This window comes from Morone saxatilis, unplaced genomic scaffold (genome assembly GCF_004916995.1).
Source record: "Morone saxatilis isolate NCDOM2014 unplaced genomic scaffold, NCSU_SB_2.0 Contig7, whole genome shotgun sequence".
NCBI classification, from domain to species: domain Eukaryota; kingdom Metazoa; phylum Chordata; class Actinopteri; family Moronidae; genus Morone; species Morone saxatilis.
In genome coordinates, this window is record NW_023340246.1 from 8333923 (window position 1) to 8349789 (window position 15867).

The window sequence follows — 15867 nt, forward strand, 5'->3', positions numbered from 1 at the left end:
TATTGCTGCTGCTGTGCTGTAAGCTATTACACCACCACCCCAGCATTCACCTGTAGGCTCCGGTTAGGGCTTTAAGGAATTTGCTCATCATTCCCCAATATCTCTATGTAAGCATTTCATATATAGGTCGGAGCTTAGACGCCGAAATCTAAATATGCTATACTGCTGTAATAAACTTTTCAAACGTGAGTTGTCTGACATATACATACATATTGTGTATTATTTACAATAACCAGTAAACTGCCCATTAATCTCAGTTTTAACTCCTCGCAATTGAAAGTGCATGATAACTGCAAGCAGGGCAGTAACTGTTTGCTTAAGGTAAATAAATGGCTCGAATAGCTTAAAGTCATGGATAATAAAAAGTTACAATATTTAGCTAAATGTAATTAATAACAGTTTAAATAGATCAAACTAATGAATAAGCAGTCAACACCATTGGCTAAAAGTAACGAAAAGCATTTGTAATGGTTGGCTAAAAGCAGCCTAATAACAAACAGTTTAAAGGTTAGGAACCACTACCTACCCATACCTGACAATCCCAACCCACTAAAACCTAATCGCTGCTATGTTAGGCTGCATGAATGTGACCATCCAAATAATATAAAGGCACAGTGTGAAATGTCAGCTTGTCCAGTGCCTGTGTTGTTCAGCATGTGAAATGCTGAGCTGAGTGCAGCTCTGCATTTATGTCCAATAACCAGGATGGTGACAGCACAAAGAAAGCTGTTCTTTCCTGAACGCAGCTATGAGAACACTGCAGCTACAAATTTCAGAGCTGCTCCTCCGTCTCTTTCTGGTGAAAACCACCTACACTCCATGACTCAGTCTGTGTTTGCTTTTGCTTTAAGGACAACTCAAGCATCTCAATTACTCAGCCAGTTCTCTCAGGTTGTGGAGGGTTTTTCGGATATGAATCTGACAATAGAGCTTCGCGTTATATAAAACACAGAGGAAAAACAATTTTTGGTTTTAAGAAAGGCAATCCTTCCTTTCTGATTTATTAGTCATTACATTTGAACATTTCTTTATTTGCACTATGTACATGTTGCTTTCACACAAGATAGGAAAGAAATGCCAAAACATAAATGTTATAAAAAAATGTAATCTTCTTTAATTTGGCTTAAGAGCACAACACAAGAGAGCACTATCACCCTGGCATTGAGGAATGCATTTAGCAATCGTCTTTGTTGCTTGGATGTGTACAGCTCATCACAATGAGAAAAAAATAACAACAGTATTCGAACCCACATACTGTTGTAACACATTGCACAATACCAGGATGCCAAAGAAGCCAGATAAAAACACATCATTTGAATGACACGCTACATAACACAAAGCATGTTCATCATTATCAGCAATAAAACTTTCTCCAAGAGATGAAAGCAAACATACAGAGCCTTTCAGTATAGTTACACTGATGGTCATGATGTGTGCACAAATCAGTGGCTCATGAGTTACCACTGGAACATGTGTTAAGAAGGGGTCAGAGGTTATAAGGCCAAACATACACAGTGAAATGACACTCTATTCAGATGACCAGAATAAAGCCGAATCTTTAGGGCTCCCAACAAATCAATCAGCATTCAGCTTACTGCCTTTAATCAAAATACAACTGGATGTTTACTCATACAGGCAGCCAAAAATAAAATTCAAAGGGAAGCTTTGGGGTCTTAGCTGCAGTCTGCGATGTTCACTCTTCATTAGCACAGCAGAACTGACTTACATGTTTATTTCAAAATGTTCACAGAGCTGAGGATGTGTAAATGGATTGTTTACTTGCAGGGTTTGACAGCAACCAACGACGGCAAAAGAGGCTTATTAGTGAAATTAATGTGGTTGTGCTATTTTAGGGCTATGCTCCAGAGAGTACACATTCCTTCAGAAAAAGCCATTACAGGGAGCTAATTGTGCACCATAAATGTCAGGTATGACTAATGCAGGACCTGTGCAGGGAAACTAAGTGTATAATGTCACCTCTTGAGGCTTTACTGCTTCAACTAGCAGCTACCTGTCTACAATATAAAAACAAAAACTAAAATCTCTGTAATTTATAAGCCCTTCATACAAGAATCAGCGAATGTCTGTTGAGTGTCTGTTTTTAAACTTGAGTAGAAATTCTGGAAATTGTGAAGAAACAAATTGAAATGTCTCAATGCTTTACTACTCTAAAATGCCTTCTGTGTTAATAGCTCAATTGGGGCAATACGCGTTAAGATATTGCACAAAATAAAAGCCCCTTCACAGCCTGATCAATTTTAATTTACGCTTTTTTATGATCTGACAAAAACAAGTTCTAAATCTAATCAATCAAGCGAAGCAGTATACTGCTGGCATAGGTAGAGTCATGCAAAGAATAATCGATCACGGCTAAATTCAAAGCTGTCGGACCGTGACACTTTGTTTATATGCGCAGCCCTGGAGGATATGTAAGGCCTGCCTTTTAATGATATTATCTACCTGATTTATAACTTCCTCGCCCATTGTGAACCGCTGATGTTTCATTTTACATTGTGTTTCCAGATGCAGTGTTTTTTGGGGGCCACTGTACATCATTTTCCCCTGAATTTCTGACCATCGGGCCACCTCACTTCTGTGCTTTACTTCAAAGGCTATAAACAAACATTCCTTAAAGCGAGATTAATCAAGGTGCCTTCAGACAGCAGGGAACACAAAACAGACTAAAATAAAAACAAAGCACATTTGCATGTACGTAGGCAAACCATATCTGGCATGAACAGATTTTGTTTTGATTTCAGGGCATGTCTTTGATGGACAGCTTCTCCGAGGTAAAATACAGGCCTGAGGCTCCATTCAGATTCTTGCAGTTCATGCCAGTACATATTGTTCAATGAGAAAAAAACAGCCTCTAATCGCATTTGATATATTTTTTTCTCTCTGAGCTTTATTCTTCATTGATCGAAATTATTATCAGTAGTTCTGTACTTTTTTCTACAGTTTATCTGTAAATGAAAGACGTCCTTCAGCCATGATTTCAAGAAACTGGGAGTGTGGTCATCTGCTGTGAGGCAGTCAGCCAAGAGACAAATTCAGTCTTGGTATTATGAGTCCATGAGAGAAGCTCGCGGTCTATTAAAGACAGTCCTGGGTGGTGATGACAGGAGACAGGAGGAGACAGGAGTCCACAGAGAGGCTACAATTTTAACTGCAGCTCAAAGAACAACAACATAGAGTTGGTTTAGGAGTGATTTTGTTTTGATTTCTAACCCTCCTCAGCCTCTCCTTCTTAATAATTGCTTTCTCCTCAGGGTTTCTGTAGAGGTCTTGGAAGTCAAAAATCCAGCCAAAAGAGGATGAATCCAACAGGGGTTGAAGTCAATGGGATGAAAACTGGACTCCAACATGGAATATTTCCATTATTCAAATCTTCTTCCTGTCTTAACAAAAAAAACCTTCCTCAATTCCCTGTCTTCTCACCCTCCAGCTTGACCTATCTCCAGTCACTGTGGCTAATCTTGGCTGACAGAGGGCCTGTAGGGAGAGAAAGCTGGAAAGGAAGGAAGGATGAGAGGAAAAACTGTACATCCCGCCCAAAACTTTCCTTGAAGTCTGCAGGAGCAATGCCATTCCCAAGAGGGGGTTGTTCTCCTCCTGGGCTCCCCGGAGGTGTGTGGAGGGAAGGTGCGGCTGCTACATGTGTCCTGGTTTAGAAAGGTAGGCAATGAGAGCTACCACCACCCCCACATACACACCGGTGCCTATAGTGATGGAGAGGGCAGCAAGGAACAAAGCCCGTCGGGAGGCGATGTTGGCCAGTGGGAAGTCACCTTTGTTCACTGCCTTGGTGGTCTGGAAGGGAGAAAATAGAAGAGAAGAAGAAAGTCAGATACAGTTTTGAAGGACCTCAAGAGAATGAGTGACCTATTTTTCAAAAAACCATAATTACAGAAGCTGTCTAGTATTTCTGTGAGAAAAAAAAAAGGTAATGCAATTGGAAGATTGGCCCATTGAACGAGCAGCTCAGTGTAACCCAGGAGAGCTCATCATGCATGGCAGGACTAAAAAATGGCAATTAGTGTGAAAATGTCAAGGACCGGAGGTTACTGTCATATCAGCTGCAAGCACTGAATGATAAATGACACATAACAAAAGCAGATTTATCATAGTTTTTCATTAAACGAAAAAAAACTCCAAAGAGCAGCATCTTTCCAGCAAACCAAAATGATGAAGAGTACATTTTGAAAGTGTGACTGCATCCATGAAAGGAATTCATCAACACCTTGTGCTGAAAGGTGAAAGGCTTTAATGCCTACACAGCCCATTAAAAACCTGGTTCTTTATGTGTCCACATTGCTTTCTTACAAAAGGGCTTTTAACCTTATTTTTTCCAGACAGCAACCCCTGATCAGCATGGCCCAGTTACCTTACAGTGCATTTTTACAACCCACCATAGACACATATAGATCCTCTGTGTCTTGTTGTGTTAATATTCTGCATAAATAACAATTGTTTTTGAATATTACTGTATTGTGAGCCAGCTGAAGACAGTAAATATTCGAGACAGCACGAAATGCTCTGATATTACAATTGCTTGTAGCTCTATACAAACCTACAAAAACAAAACTCACTGTTTTTAATCATGTGAGCCGTCTGAGCGAAAAACCTCATCAAAACAACAACAGAATCAGGCTTGTCAACAAGACCAGAGGCGCTACGCTTTCTTCCTCGGCTCGTTATGTTAGTGGTCCTTTGCCCTGCCGTCTCCCTCCTCCTCTCGGTGCTTCAGAAAGGCACAGAGCCACACCTGCACACGCTTTCACATCAGAAGAATCAATCAGACGCTCGAAAAACAATCACTACTAAATGAGGAGGTAGTCACTTATTCTTTGCTATAGCATGTTATAGCTAATTTATAATGAATGAATAAATGGATAAATAAAGTTATTTGATAGTATAGTTTAAAATATCTAACCATTTTTTTGATGACAGCTAAATTAGTATTCACTCTTTGCCTATTGTGTTCATCTATATTAAACAAATAATTACATTTTACTGCTAAAAATCATGTTTAACATATTATGAGCCCCTTTCACACTGCCTGTTCAAGGTGCGAATGTTGCCGATTATTCCTCCTCCTCGTTCTGTATAAAATGTACAAACACAAAATGGGGGAGCACTATTGTTCTACCGTTAAGTCGGCAGCAGAGGTGGTAACAGAGCCAAATCGAGGTCTGTGTAAAATGGGGGAGCCGGCAGGATGGGACAGGAGTGTGACGTTTTGATGACGAGTTATGTCTATGACCCACCACAGAGGGATTTAAAAAGCAGCCAGCAGCTAAACATGACCAGACACGTTGCCCCCATGAATCTGCCATTGTTCAGCTCATGTTTATGGCTGAAAACAACACTGATGAGAGTGGTGGGAGAATAATATTAACTGGAAAACCATTTGAAGCTTGTAGAGTTGACTGCAGAGTCTGGTGTTAATTCTCTCTGAGCTGCGAGCACCACTTTTCACATTGCATGTAGACTTTTAATCTATTGCTAAGGTAAAAATGTTTACTGCTTTAAATAATGTACTAAGGACCAGTGTGAAGGATTTATGGCATTGAGAGGCGAAGTGATAGATTTCTACTAACTAAATACTGCTCACTCCTGTATTTGACAACCTGGGAATGAGAACGGGCTGTGAAATGTGTCGGAGAAACTATGGAGTCCCTGTCTACAACCAGTGTTTAGGTTGGCTACTGTTGATATATGGCGGTTCAACATAGTGGACTTCACGGAAGGCAACCCACGGCATCTGTAGATAAAAAATGGCTCATTCTAATGTAACAAAAACACAACGATTTCCTATATTCAGGTGATTATACCTGAAGAATACCTGAATGAACATTACATTCCATTTCTGCCAATAGATCTTTCAAAATGTTACACACTTGACCTTTAAAGCAGCTACAAGGAGCTTTCATTTTCTGTTGATTCTGGCAGCCCCTGTGGACAAAAGCAGTAGTTTTTCTACCGACATGTTTTGTCTGATTTAGAGGGGAATCCAACAGAATCCAAACTATTACGGTGCAGGGCAAAACTATATAGCTTGAAGGTTCTCTGTTGAGTTTTTCTTGTACAAACAAATGTTATGTTTCATTCAGTGTTAATCACCAATATGCAGTGTGTGCGTGTATATTTAAATATAATATTAAATATTTTATTAAGTTTGCAAAAACTAATTATTAATTTGGACCGGTTCATTGCTTAATAACAAATTATTTCAAAAAGAAAACATGAAAAAAGCTTGGTCCACATTCAACAGTCTATTTCTAGTATCTAATACTACTAAGACTAACCACAGCATCACCAGGAGTCCCTTTTAATGAGTGAGACAAACTCTCTACTGGACTGGTACTAAAAGGGGTTCTTGCTTCTTCTATCATTCCACACTATCTGGATGACGGATATACACACAAAATGAATAGTGGTTGAATAATGGTTTCTCTTGTATATCCTGACCATTGTTGATGTGTTTACAGTGCTGCTTATGCTGGGTACCCTCTAGCTATCTCACTATTTAAAAGAACTTGCTTGCCAGGAGGGAAATTGAGGGAGACGCCTATTCTGATTTGCTGTTTTCATTTATTCAGCTGAATAGAGGTCAGCACTGAAGCAGAAATTACACACACAGACAGCAGTAGAAAGTGTTACAGTGACATTGTTTGGACCTTTCCATCTTCATTGTCTTCCACTAAACTAATTTCAGTTCTATTCTTTTCCAAATGCTGTCACATATTAATCTATTAATTTGTTTTCTAGTTGATGAGATTCACTCGTGTAAACAGCTCAGCATGCTGTTAAATAACAACCATAATTTACTGAACCTATAACATATAATAACATATAATACATTGGTCACACTAATAGGCTGGAAGTAGTAATGTAGTAATGAAGTAATGTAGCGTGTATGTAAAATGACCTTCATTATTCTGTTGAAGTCACTCTTATGATAATGGAGCTGATGTGTGTGTGATGTGTGTGTATGTGATGAAGCTCAGGGTCGCTACTAAGGCCACGGCCATCTCTTATAAAAACCTGGCCCATTCATTTTAGAAGTGATCCGTAGCTCCAAGCAGACATGGTTACGTTTCTTATTCAAGACTAAGGTTAAGAGGGATTGTGACTGTTAGTTAGACGCGTAGTCTGCAGTGATGCAGGTTTTGTAACTGACAGTGGCAGTGAATAGAAAACTAAACACCAAAGCAAGCACATAAATCCTTGTTTTGACCTTCGACTTTGCTCACAATCGCTCAGACTATGGATAAAAGTGGTTCAGATGAGGCTTCTTTTCGGGATGCCTAACCTTACTCATCCTCACAGAATGAGAGGCTCAGAAATCTGGGAGGACTTTGGAATCGAGCCACTGCTTTTCCTCTTTGAGAGGAGCCAGCTGGTTCAGGTACCTGGCCCCGACGCTCCTTTCTTTTTAGGTGTATTCTGCATGGCTTACTGTACCGTGGGGAGAGCCTGAGGTAAATGCAACACACACTGGAGAGTCTCTTTTCTGGAGTACATTGACATTCCTCCGGAGGAGCTGAAGGCTATTACTCTTTGACACTGTAATCTTGTCACAGATAAGCAGCTAAGAAACGGATGGATTGATGTTGAAATATTAAGAAGTGAATTTTGACCAACTGCTACACAAATCGTGTGATAATCAAAGAGGAGTGTTACGGTATCACGTTTGGAACTGCAGCTTGAGTCTATAGTTATTTAAACAGATAATAATTAAATCATAATGTAATAATAAAATAACAATTAAAACAATAATAACAAACTCACACATAGGCTACATGTCAAACTTTTTTATTTATGTACCAGTGTTTTGCTGTCTATACTGATATTATCTGTACTGATTTATGAATACTTATTTACTTTTGCCTTTACATCTATACATTGCACCTAAAATTATGAAAAACTGTATTATTCATAGCCTCTTCCCATTTGCACTACAGTCAGGCAACCAAAGCCAGAGAAGACAGCAAACTCTCATCCAGGCTCTACTATTCCCTGCTTGGCTCGGCTTTCTGGATCTTTCCGCCTGCAGGTTCTCAGCAAGTCAATTAAGAGAGACAGATGCAAATTACATTTGACACAAACTGCGATGAGTTAAGCCTGGCTTTTGCCTGTAATATTAAAATAATAAGACAGAATGTCATAATGAGAATACTTACTCATTTTAAAGTGCCTTTTTTTGTTTGTTGTAGGTCATGTTTCCCAACCTGGGGTCCGGGTCCCCAGGGTTCTTGAGGGGATTCCAGGGGGTCCCCAGAAAAATGGGGAATATTTTAAATTCACTATTATTTCATCGACTGGACGAGAATGAGAGAAAGTGTGAGAATGATTACTGTGTTTGTAGGTTTCACACTCTTCACTGTTAATCTGCCAATCTACAGTAGACAGCTATGGAATAACTAAATCTTATCAGATAGGGATCCCTAAGAGTACATCTTATCAAATAGGGGTCCGTGGCTTGATGTGTATTAATGTGGGGGTTGTTGACACCAAAAAGGTTCACAACCACTGTTGCAATGGGATGAGCGGCAAGTTCAAGATTACAACGTTGAGAAACTGACTGGTAATCTGAATAGCTGATTTTCAGCAGGCAGCCCTGGCACTACGATGCTTTCTGTGGTTGAATTGTTTCTCCTCATGAAACAGCCAGCTTTTCATCTCACAGCACCTTTATCTACAGAATAATGAATAAATAAATAATAAATATAAAAGACTCAATTTACCATTCATCAGAGATGAAAAAACACACATGGGGTCTTTCCACTGTGCACCATGTGTTTCATTAGTACCAATAAGGTTTTAGAAGACAATGGCTAATAGTCTAAGACAAAGAGAGCCAGATGAGAACCAGAGAGAAATACTCTATAGACAAACGCCTCAAAAGGTCAGGAAGCAAATCTGGAGAGAAGGACATGTATTCAAGGCAGCTTCCATGTCAATACAGTAATTATTGAAACAAAAGCACTGTTATGGAGGCCTTATGGGAAATTACACTTGAGTTTCCTTTCAAAACGAGACAGAGCATATTCTCCTTTTGAGGATGTATTACTGCCCTCAGCAAGGTCTTTAGGAAGAGACAAATCCAAAAAAGATTCATTAAATGACAGTGGACAGTTTCATTCTCTCCCTCAGCGGCAGGAAACGGAATTAATTTGCTAAACACGGTAATTGATTTATCAGTCTTTTTCTCCACTTTGTGACAAATAATTTAATCAAAGCATGTTGTGGCTCTACCTGAGGAACAGAACACTGAAAGATGAAATATAATAATGTTATAATGTGGACAAAAGAGATGAGTACAGTAGGGTGAAAGTGTGTGTGCTTATTCTCTCTTCTCTGCGTATAACCATACTGTATTGTCAATATGAGCGTTTTCCTTGAATCCCCTTGAGATGAAAATGGTTAGAAGCATTAGGGCTTTATCTCCACAACCTTAACAAAATGATTGAAATGTGGTGTCACAGAAAGAAAGATAACATCTCAGATTTTGCTGCACGGAGACTTATATTTCAATGTGCTCTCGGAAGTCAATTCAGTGCCCTTATCAGGTTTTTCTTCCAAATAAACAAAACATAAAGCCCCAAATCTCTCCATTTCTTTCCTGCTCTCTGTGTCTGTCTCGCAGCCTCCCCCATGCAGACACATATGCAAATACATAAACTGCTTCACAATAATTAGCTCATTCATTTTCATCCATTATAATGACTTGTATGCCGTAAGAGAACTTCAGGGGAGTCTTATTTGCATAATCGTGAAAGGAATCACTGCGGCTCCTCAACTCTGCACTTTCCAGCGCAGATGTCTCAGAGCTGAGACAAACATTTATCAGCATCTCCAAACAAAACACTCACCCTATTAGTTGCAATAATTGAAACTCAATTCTGCTTCCCAATCAAATGCTCTAAGCTAATTTTCCCCAGATATTCATGGTATTTTAGTCATTATCAGTTGTGTGTGTATGGGCGGTTAACGCTGAATCCTGTAACTGTAAGCACTATTTACCATAAAGACGTTACACAGAATTAAAGATGTAGTCTTTGCAAAACAGGATATAAGCAATTTAAAGTAGTAGATGAATGCATGTCTATTTCTGTGTGTGTGTGTGTGTGTGTGTGTGTGTGTTGATGCCCTCACTCAACTCTTCTCCTTGGGAAGCCATGCAACGACTCTCTCTGTTTGACTAGGCCTGACCTTCCAGTGGGACAAAAACTCTATTGACCTGCCATCCACAGACTTTATTACAGTCTCTAACCTGTTTGTAAATGTCCTTGGACTAAGTGACAGAGCTGATCTTTCTTTTTCTTTTCTTTCATTTCTACACTTTTCTCCTCAGCTCATTCTGCTGCCCTTGTCCAATCCCATAATGCATTTGCTCACACTCCAAAGGCGGAGATCAGTACAGACAAAAACAGTGATGGCTGAAACTGTACAGATAAATAACCTTAATTCTATGACTTTTTAGGGAGATTTTTCCCCCAAAAAATGACAGATCCTACAAATGACCTAAAGAAATCTGAATACTGCACTTTATCGTATTGTTTATAGCACAATTACTAACAGCTGAAAAAACAGTTCATGTCAGGCTCTGAGTTATAATTCTGAAGCACCATTGCTGGCAGTTAGAAAATAATATCCAATATTAATGCTAATAGAATAAAAACAGGTAAAGTAACTATAAACTGGAGAAGCCCCTACAAATATGTAACACACCAAAAACATCTAATAAAGGCTATTTGTCTGGTGTGACTACAAGGCTAGCAGTTGGGGTTCCTTTTGGAATAAACTGCAAACATTCCTAAATCAGAAAAATAATCTCCTGATCCGCATATTCTGCAAACATTGCAGTGAGAGGCTAAAGTGACAGTAACTGCCACTCTGTTATGCTAAGCTAGTTCTGTATACTAGCTCTTTTGCTCGATTATGAATATACAGAATTTGAATATTCCTAAAAAGTATACTTTTTATTCTGTAAAACAAGAAACAAACAGTCAAAGCTTAATCTTACCTACATGTTCAGCAATTTAAGTTACTGTATTTTGTACTTTTCTCTCAGTACCGGCAGTACAGAGGCATCGACAGTCACACGGATAGATTCTAGACCATGTTTTGCTTAAAACTTACAAAAACTCCTACAGAATTGATTCATTTAATTAGGGGGCTCCCTGAATGACTGAATAAAACGAAGACCAGTGAAGTGGGTTATTGAGCTATAAAATGAAGCGATCCCAGACTCCCACCATATCTTTTCCTGACAGCTCTTCTGGACGGCACCTTCTAAATGAGGGAGATTGGCAGAAAAGCCATCCATCCCTAAACACAGCCATCACTTCCCCATAATTACCCAGGAAGAATCAAATTAGCTCCTGACAAGATAATTCACTGACTGCCTTAATCTGCCTTGGACTACTCGCGCCCACAGATAAGACAGCTAAATGCTCGAGCTTTTGATAAGAATGTATAGTCAAAAGCAGGACAATTTACTGAAAAGCTGTCTCTAGCGTGTGTGTGTGTTTCCATGTGTGTGTGCTTTTAAACATACGCTGCATGTTTGTTACTACTACTACAGATGGCCTTTTAATGTGATCCGCCTTTTCATGTTGATGGGGCACACAAGAGAGACAGAATTGATTAACAGTAAGACAAGTAGCAATCCCCTTACTCTTTGTGTGACTGACACACAATCATCTGAGTTGTTTCCTACAGAGTTAAAATGAGGGAGGAAGTCCAGTTGAAATCAATTAGACAACCATTATGTGCAGTTTGCTGAAGTCTTCGGCTAAGAACATATTGGCAAAAGCTCCCAAATGAACAGCGTTACCTCGTTCTTCCTTGACAAATCACAGTCTAAAATCACACAGGCTTTGAAAATAACTGCAGTCTCTGCAGTTCATAATAACGTGGCTTTATCTTTTTATCAAAGTAAATATCTTTGGCAAGACGATATTATATTCAAGAGCCTTGCCTTCAGAAATGTATAATGGTGAATGCCAATCCATTACCCATTAAAGGATTTAAAGGAGCTGTAGGATTTAGTGGCATATAGTGAATTTGCAGATTGCAACCAAGTGAATAACGCTTGCCTTCCGAGTGTGTATTAACTTTGGTACACATGAAATTCAAAATCTTGAAAGGCCTTATCTAGTGCCAGTGATTGGTTTATGGTGGTTTAACAATGGCGGACTCTTTATAAGAGAAACTGCTCCCCTCATTCTAAGATAATTATACACTAATGTAAAAACACCTATCAGTATTATATTCCATTTCTGCTGATAGATCCTCCTAAATATTAAACACTGGACCTTAACATTCGAAAACAGTATGTCTGTGAAAGATAGCTACTTTGTAGATGTTTTTTTTTTGGTGTATTTTCATGCATTTCTTCCCACAAATTCTGCTTTCCAAACTGCAGCTCAAACAGAGCTGTTTAATGTGTCCGAGTAATGGGACCTGTAATTGGGTTCATCTTCAGTCCTCTTGAAACCGGCACAAGTTCAAAGGCCGTCTCTCGTCTAAGTATTTTGAACACCTCCTTTCTTGGAGTTTACAGATAGAGCCTTGAAAGTGATTTATGTAGTCTTCCTAAAGGCGGCTTTCAACCTGTTTACAGAGCATCAAGCGGCCATTACAGATTGGCCTTGAGTTATTGATGGGTAGCTCAGTAAAAAGTGGCCTTGCGTTGGCAGTAAGAGAGTCAGCTGTCAGTTCTTTTTTATGTGTGATAGGCCTTAATATTTTTTGCTCTCATGTCTATGAATGCATAAAAATACAGTATGTGTGTGCTTGTGATTTTGGGACAGGAGGTGCACCTGTGTGTAACCGAGCACAACTTTGGAAGGGTGTGCACTGCATCTGTGTGTGTGTGTGTGTGTATGTGTGTGTGTCCTCACCCCCTGTGAGAAGTAAAATGCTGCAATCCCCAGAGGCCAGAAACAGCAGAGCATGGAGAAGATGGCCAGGCCCAGGTGGTCTCGTGGAGGGACGACTATGAAGTTGTCCTCGCTCTCACTGTCGCTAGAGCAGTCCGTCTGCACAGAGAACAGCAACTCAGGTCAAAACACACACCTGTTTAGTATCCTGTACATGGACAAATATGCACGAGTGTTAAGCAGTAAACAAACAGGTAGTGTTCAGTTAATGTAGAATGGAAGTTTGACATTTTGGGAAAAATACATTCACTTTCTTGCCAAGAGAAGATGAGAGGATCAGTATTATTTTATACAGTCAATTTAAAGTAGCAACAAGGAACTTTAATTTTTTGTTGATTCCGGCAGCCCCTCTGGACAAAAACAGTAGTGTTTTCACCTCCTCATTTTATTGATATCAAGGGGACTCTGGCCAAATTGCCAGCAGTGGTTCTAAGCTGATTATAAGGGTCCACAAGGGACAGCGTTTTAGGCAACAATTGCCTAATGTCTGTTGGTGGACCCTTTCGTGCCTTCACATACTGCGTTCAGAGGTGACAAGTAGCGCGAGCAGCATGGGACAAGAAAGACTCAGTGGATTGGCTATACTCTCAATAGAGAACACCAGAGCGAGGATTTTTGGATTGAGCAGTGTGGTTAATGACTATGATTAGCAAAAGGCCAGTAAGATAAACTTCTAATGGGTGAGTACAGGTCTCCCTTTGTTATAGTTTAGGGACTTAAATTACCACTCAAATGTTAGAAAATGTGCACGTACTGTAATCTGTGTCTGTGATTAATTAATTGTTTATGCAAGTAACTGTGTGATCAGTGTGTGATCAGATGCCGTCATCCATTCATTCATATTGTGCAGGCCTATAATGAGTCGCTGTGCTTCTCCTGATCCCTATTTGTTCTGTGATTATTGACATACTGTGAAAGCTACTTTGTGTTGATTTGGTTACTATAGGCTGGCTAAAGCAATTTTGGTTGTTTGATAGTTGTTGACAGCAGGTTGTGGTGTCCAGGGTGGGCTGTTTTTGCGTTGATAAATTTGGCACTTCCTTTGCAGGTCCTTGGTGCAGATAAAAGGCTGCAGGTTTGCAATTGCAAAGTCGTTGTGTGTCTAGAAAAAATATTTGCACTGGGGATCACAAATATGTCATACTGCTGATTGGCAGGCATTAAGAATAACGTAGAAATAGCCAATCTTCTCGCTGATGGTCTTGTGTGCTTATGTAGGTCATATAGAAGAATCAGTTTTTAATTAATTAATTATAACCAGTTAAAAACTTATCTTATCTTAGCACAAAGACTAGAAACAGAGGGAAACAGCTAGCCCAGCTCCATCCAAAGGTAACAACATCCACCTATCAGCACCTCTAAAGCTCACTAAACATATTATAAACTGTTCCTTTACAAAACTGGGAAAATAAAAATAAAAAAGAAATAGTCTGGCATGAATTTTTGTTTATTAGTGGGCTTTAGACACGCTTGTTGTTTCACTCTGTTTTCAGTTTTCTGTGCTAGGCTAAGCTAACTGACAACTGACTGAAGCTTCATATTTAGCAGACGAACTGCTGTAATCCAAAATATTTACAGTAAACATTTAATACTTAAGAACAGCCCCTCATCCCATAGTTTGGCAGTTTTTTTTCTTCCCTCCAGTCCAAACATGTTATATACAAATAGATTTGGCACCCCTTTGGGCCAAACGGAATAAGTAAACAAAAGTTGTAGCGCCTGCTTTTGACTGGTCAGTGCATCCATTTACTGGAATGTTTCATCACTGGTGAAGTAGACGTGCAGACAAACAGCTGGACTGGGGCAGATTTCAATGTAAAAGATGAAAGAAAAAGTTTTGTTTGTGCAGTACAACGATTTGTGTAAAGGTAGAGGTGTTTTTTAAGTCGACTGGGTGGAGAAAGAACGTACATTCAAAAAGGCATTTGTGTAATGGGAAACGAAATATAGACAAGTCACTGCACGCAGGATCATTTGCTTCTACGTAATGTCACAGCTCGTATTCATGGACTTTTCGTGATGGCCCATTAGTTTCTCATTAGTTTTGAGATATGCAGATTCCTCCATTTTGGCATTTGAACAACAGATGGCATAAAAAAAAAGCTACGGTTGAAAGTACACTTCATTTCCGATGTGAAATAGTTATGAATCAAACACACCTCTTCCCTCAAGCTTTATGAAACTATTTCACGCTCCATGCAACATTCCTCACATGGAACTGAAATGCCTTTCAACAAACGAGAATAGACACTCATACATCTGCATATTGTTTAGGGGGTAACAGATTCTCAGTCCAGATCCACGGCAGAAAATATCAGTGTGTGATACATTTTAAAGTTGGTTGGTTATGACTGCATTTGGCCAAACAACCTTTAACACACATATACAGTGTATCTTCCCCCACAACAAAGGCAAGGCTAAGAACAGAGATTGTGCCTGTAATGAAAAGAAATCACAGATTGAGGCCACGGTTTCTATATGAGCCATTAAGCTGCATCCTTCACACATCATCCTGTTTGAAGGATGATCCAGCATGAGGGTGGAACATGAAAAATAAATGAAAGAAATCAAGGCTAACAATATACTGTTGGGACAAAGAAATGGAGTTCAATATTAAATATTTCAATCAGAGATGGGGTAAATCAGGGAAAACTGGGGGACATGGAGTTCTCAAAATTAAAAGCGTTACATTTAAGATGGTAATCTGACAAAGGAAAAGCTTTTCCTTCATTTTTATTCAGTAATCCGAAAATCTTGTCAGTATGTAATCCTTATTTTTGAATGTATTTCTAGTGGGTTTATAACTCTTAATCTCTGCATGTGTTTTGTTGTGGTAAAGAATTTTAACTTTTATTTCAAACACTTATATTTCATTGTTTTCTCCTCGGCCACTGTTGTATATTGAGTAGCAATG

General features: G+C 39.2%; 1 protein-coding gene across 1 annotated transcript in view; it reads right to left on the minus strand.

Annotated features, from left to right (window-relative positions):
• Nucleotides 1-1040: 1040 nt before the first annotated feature.
• The window catches only part of syndig1l (synapse differentiation inducing 1-like), a 36891-nt gene continuing 22064 nt past the window's right edge, over nucleotides 1041-15867 (minus strand). Inside the window, exons 3-4 of the mRNA XM_035678273.1 lie at nucleotides 12915-13052; nucleotides 1041-3810 (exon numbers count right to left, since the gene is read on the minus strand). Of these exons, the coding sequence (XP_035534166.1) occupies nucleotides 3652-3810; nucleotides 12915-13052 (297 nt within the window). The 3' untranslated portion in view covers nucleotides 1041-3651. The remainder of the gene's footprint in view (nucleotides 3811-12914; nucleotides 13053-15867) is intronic.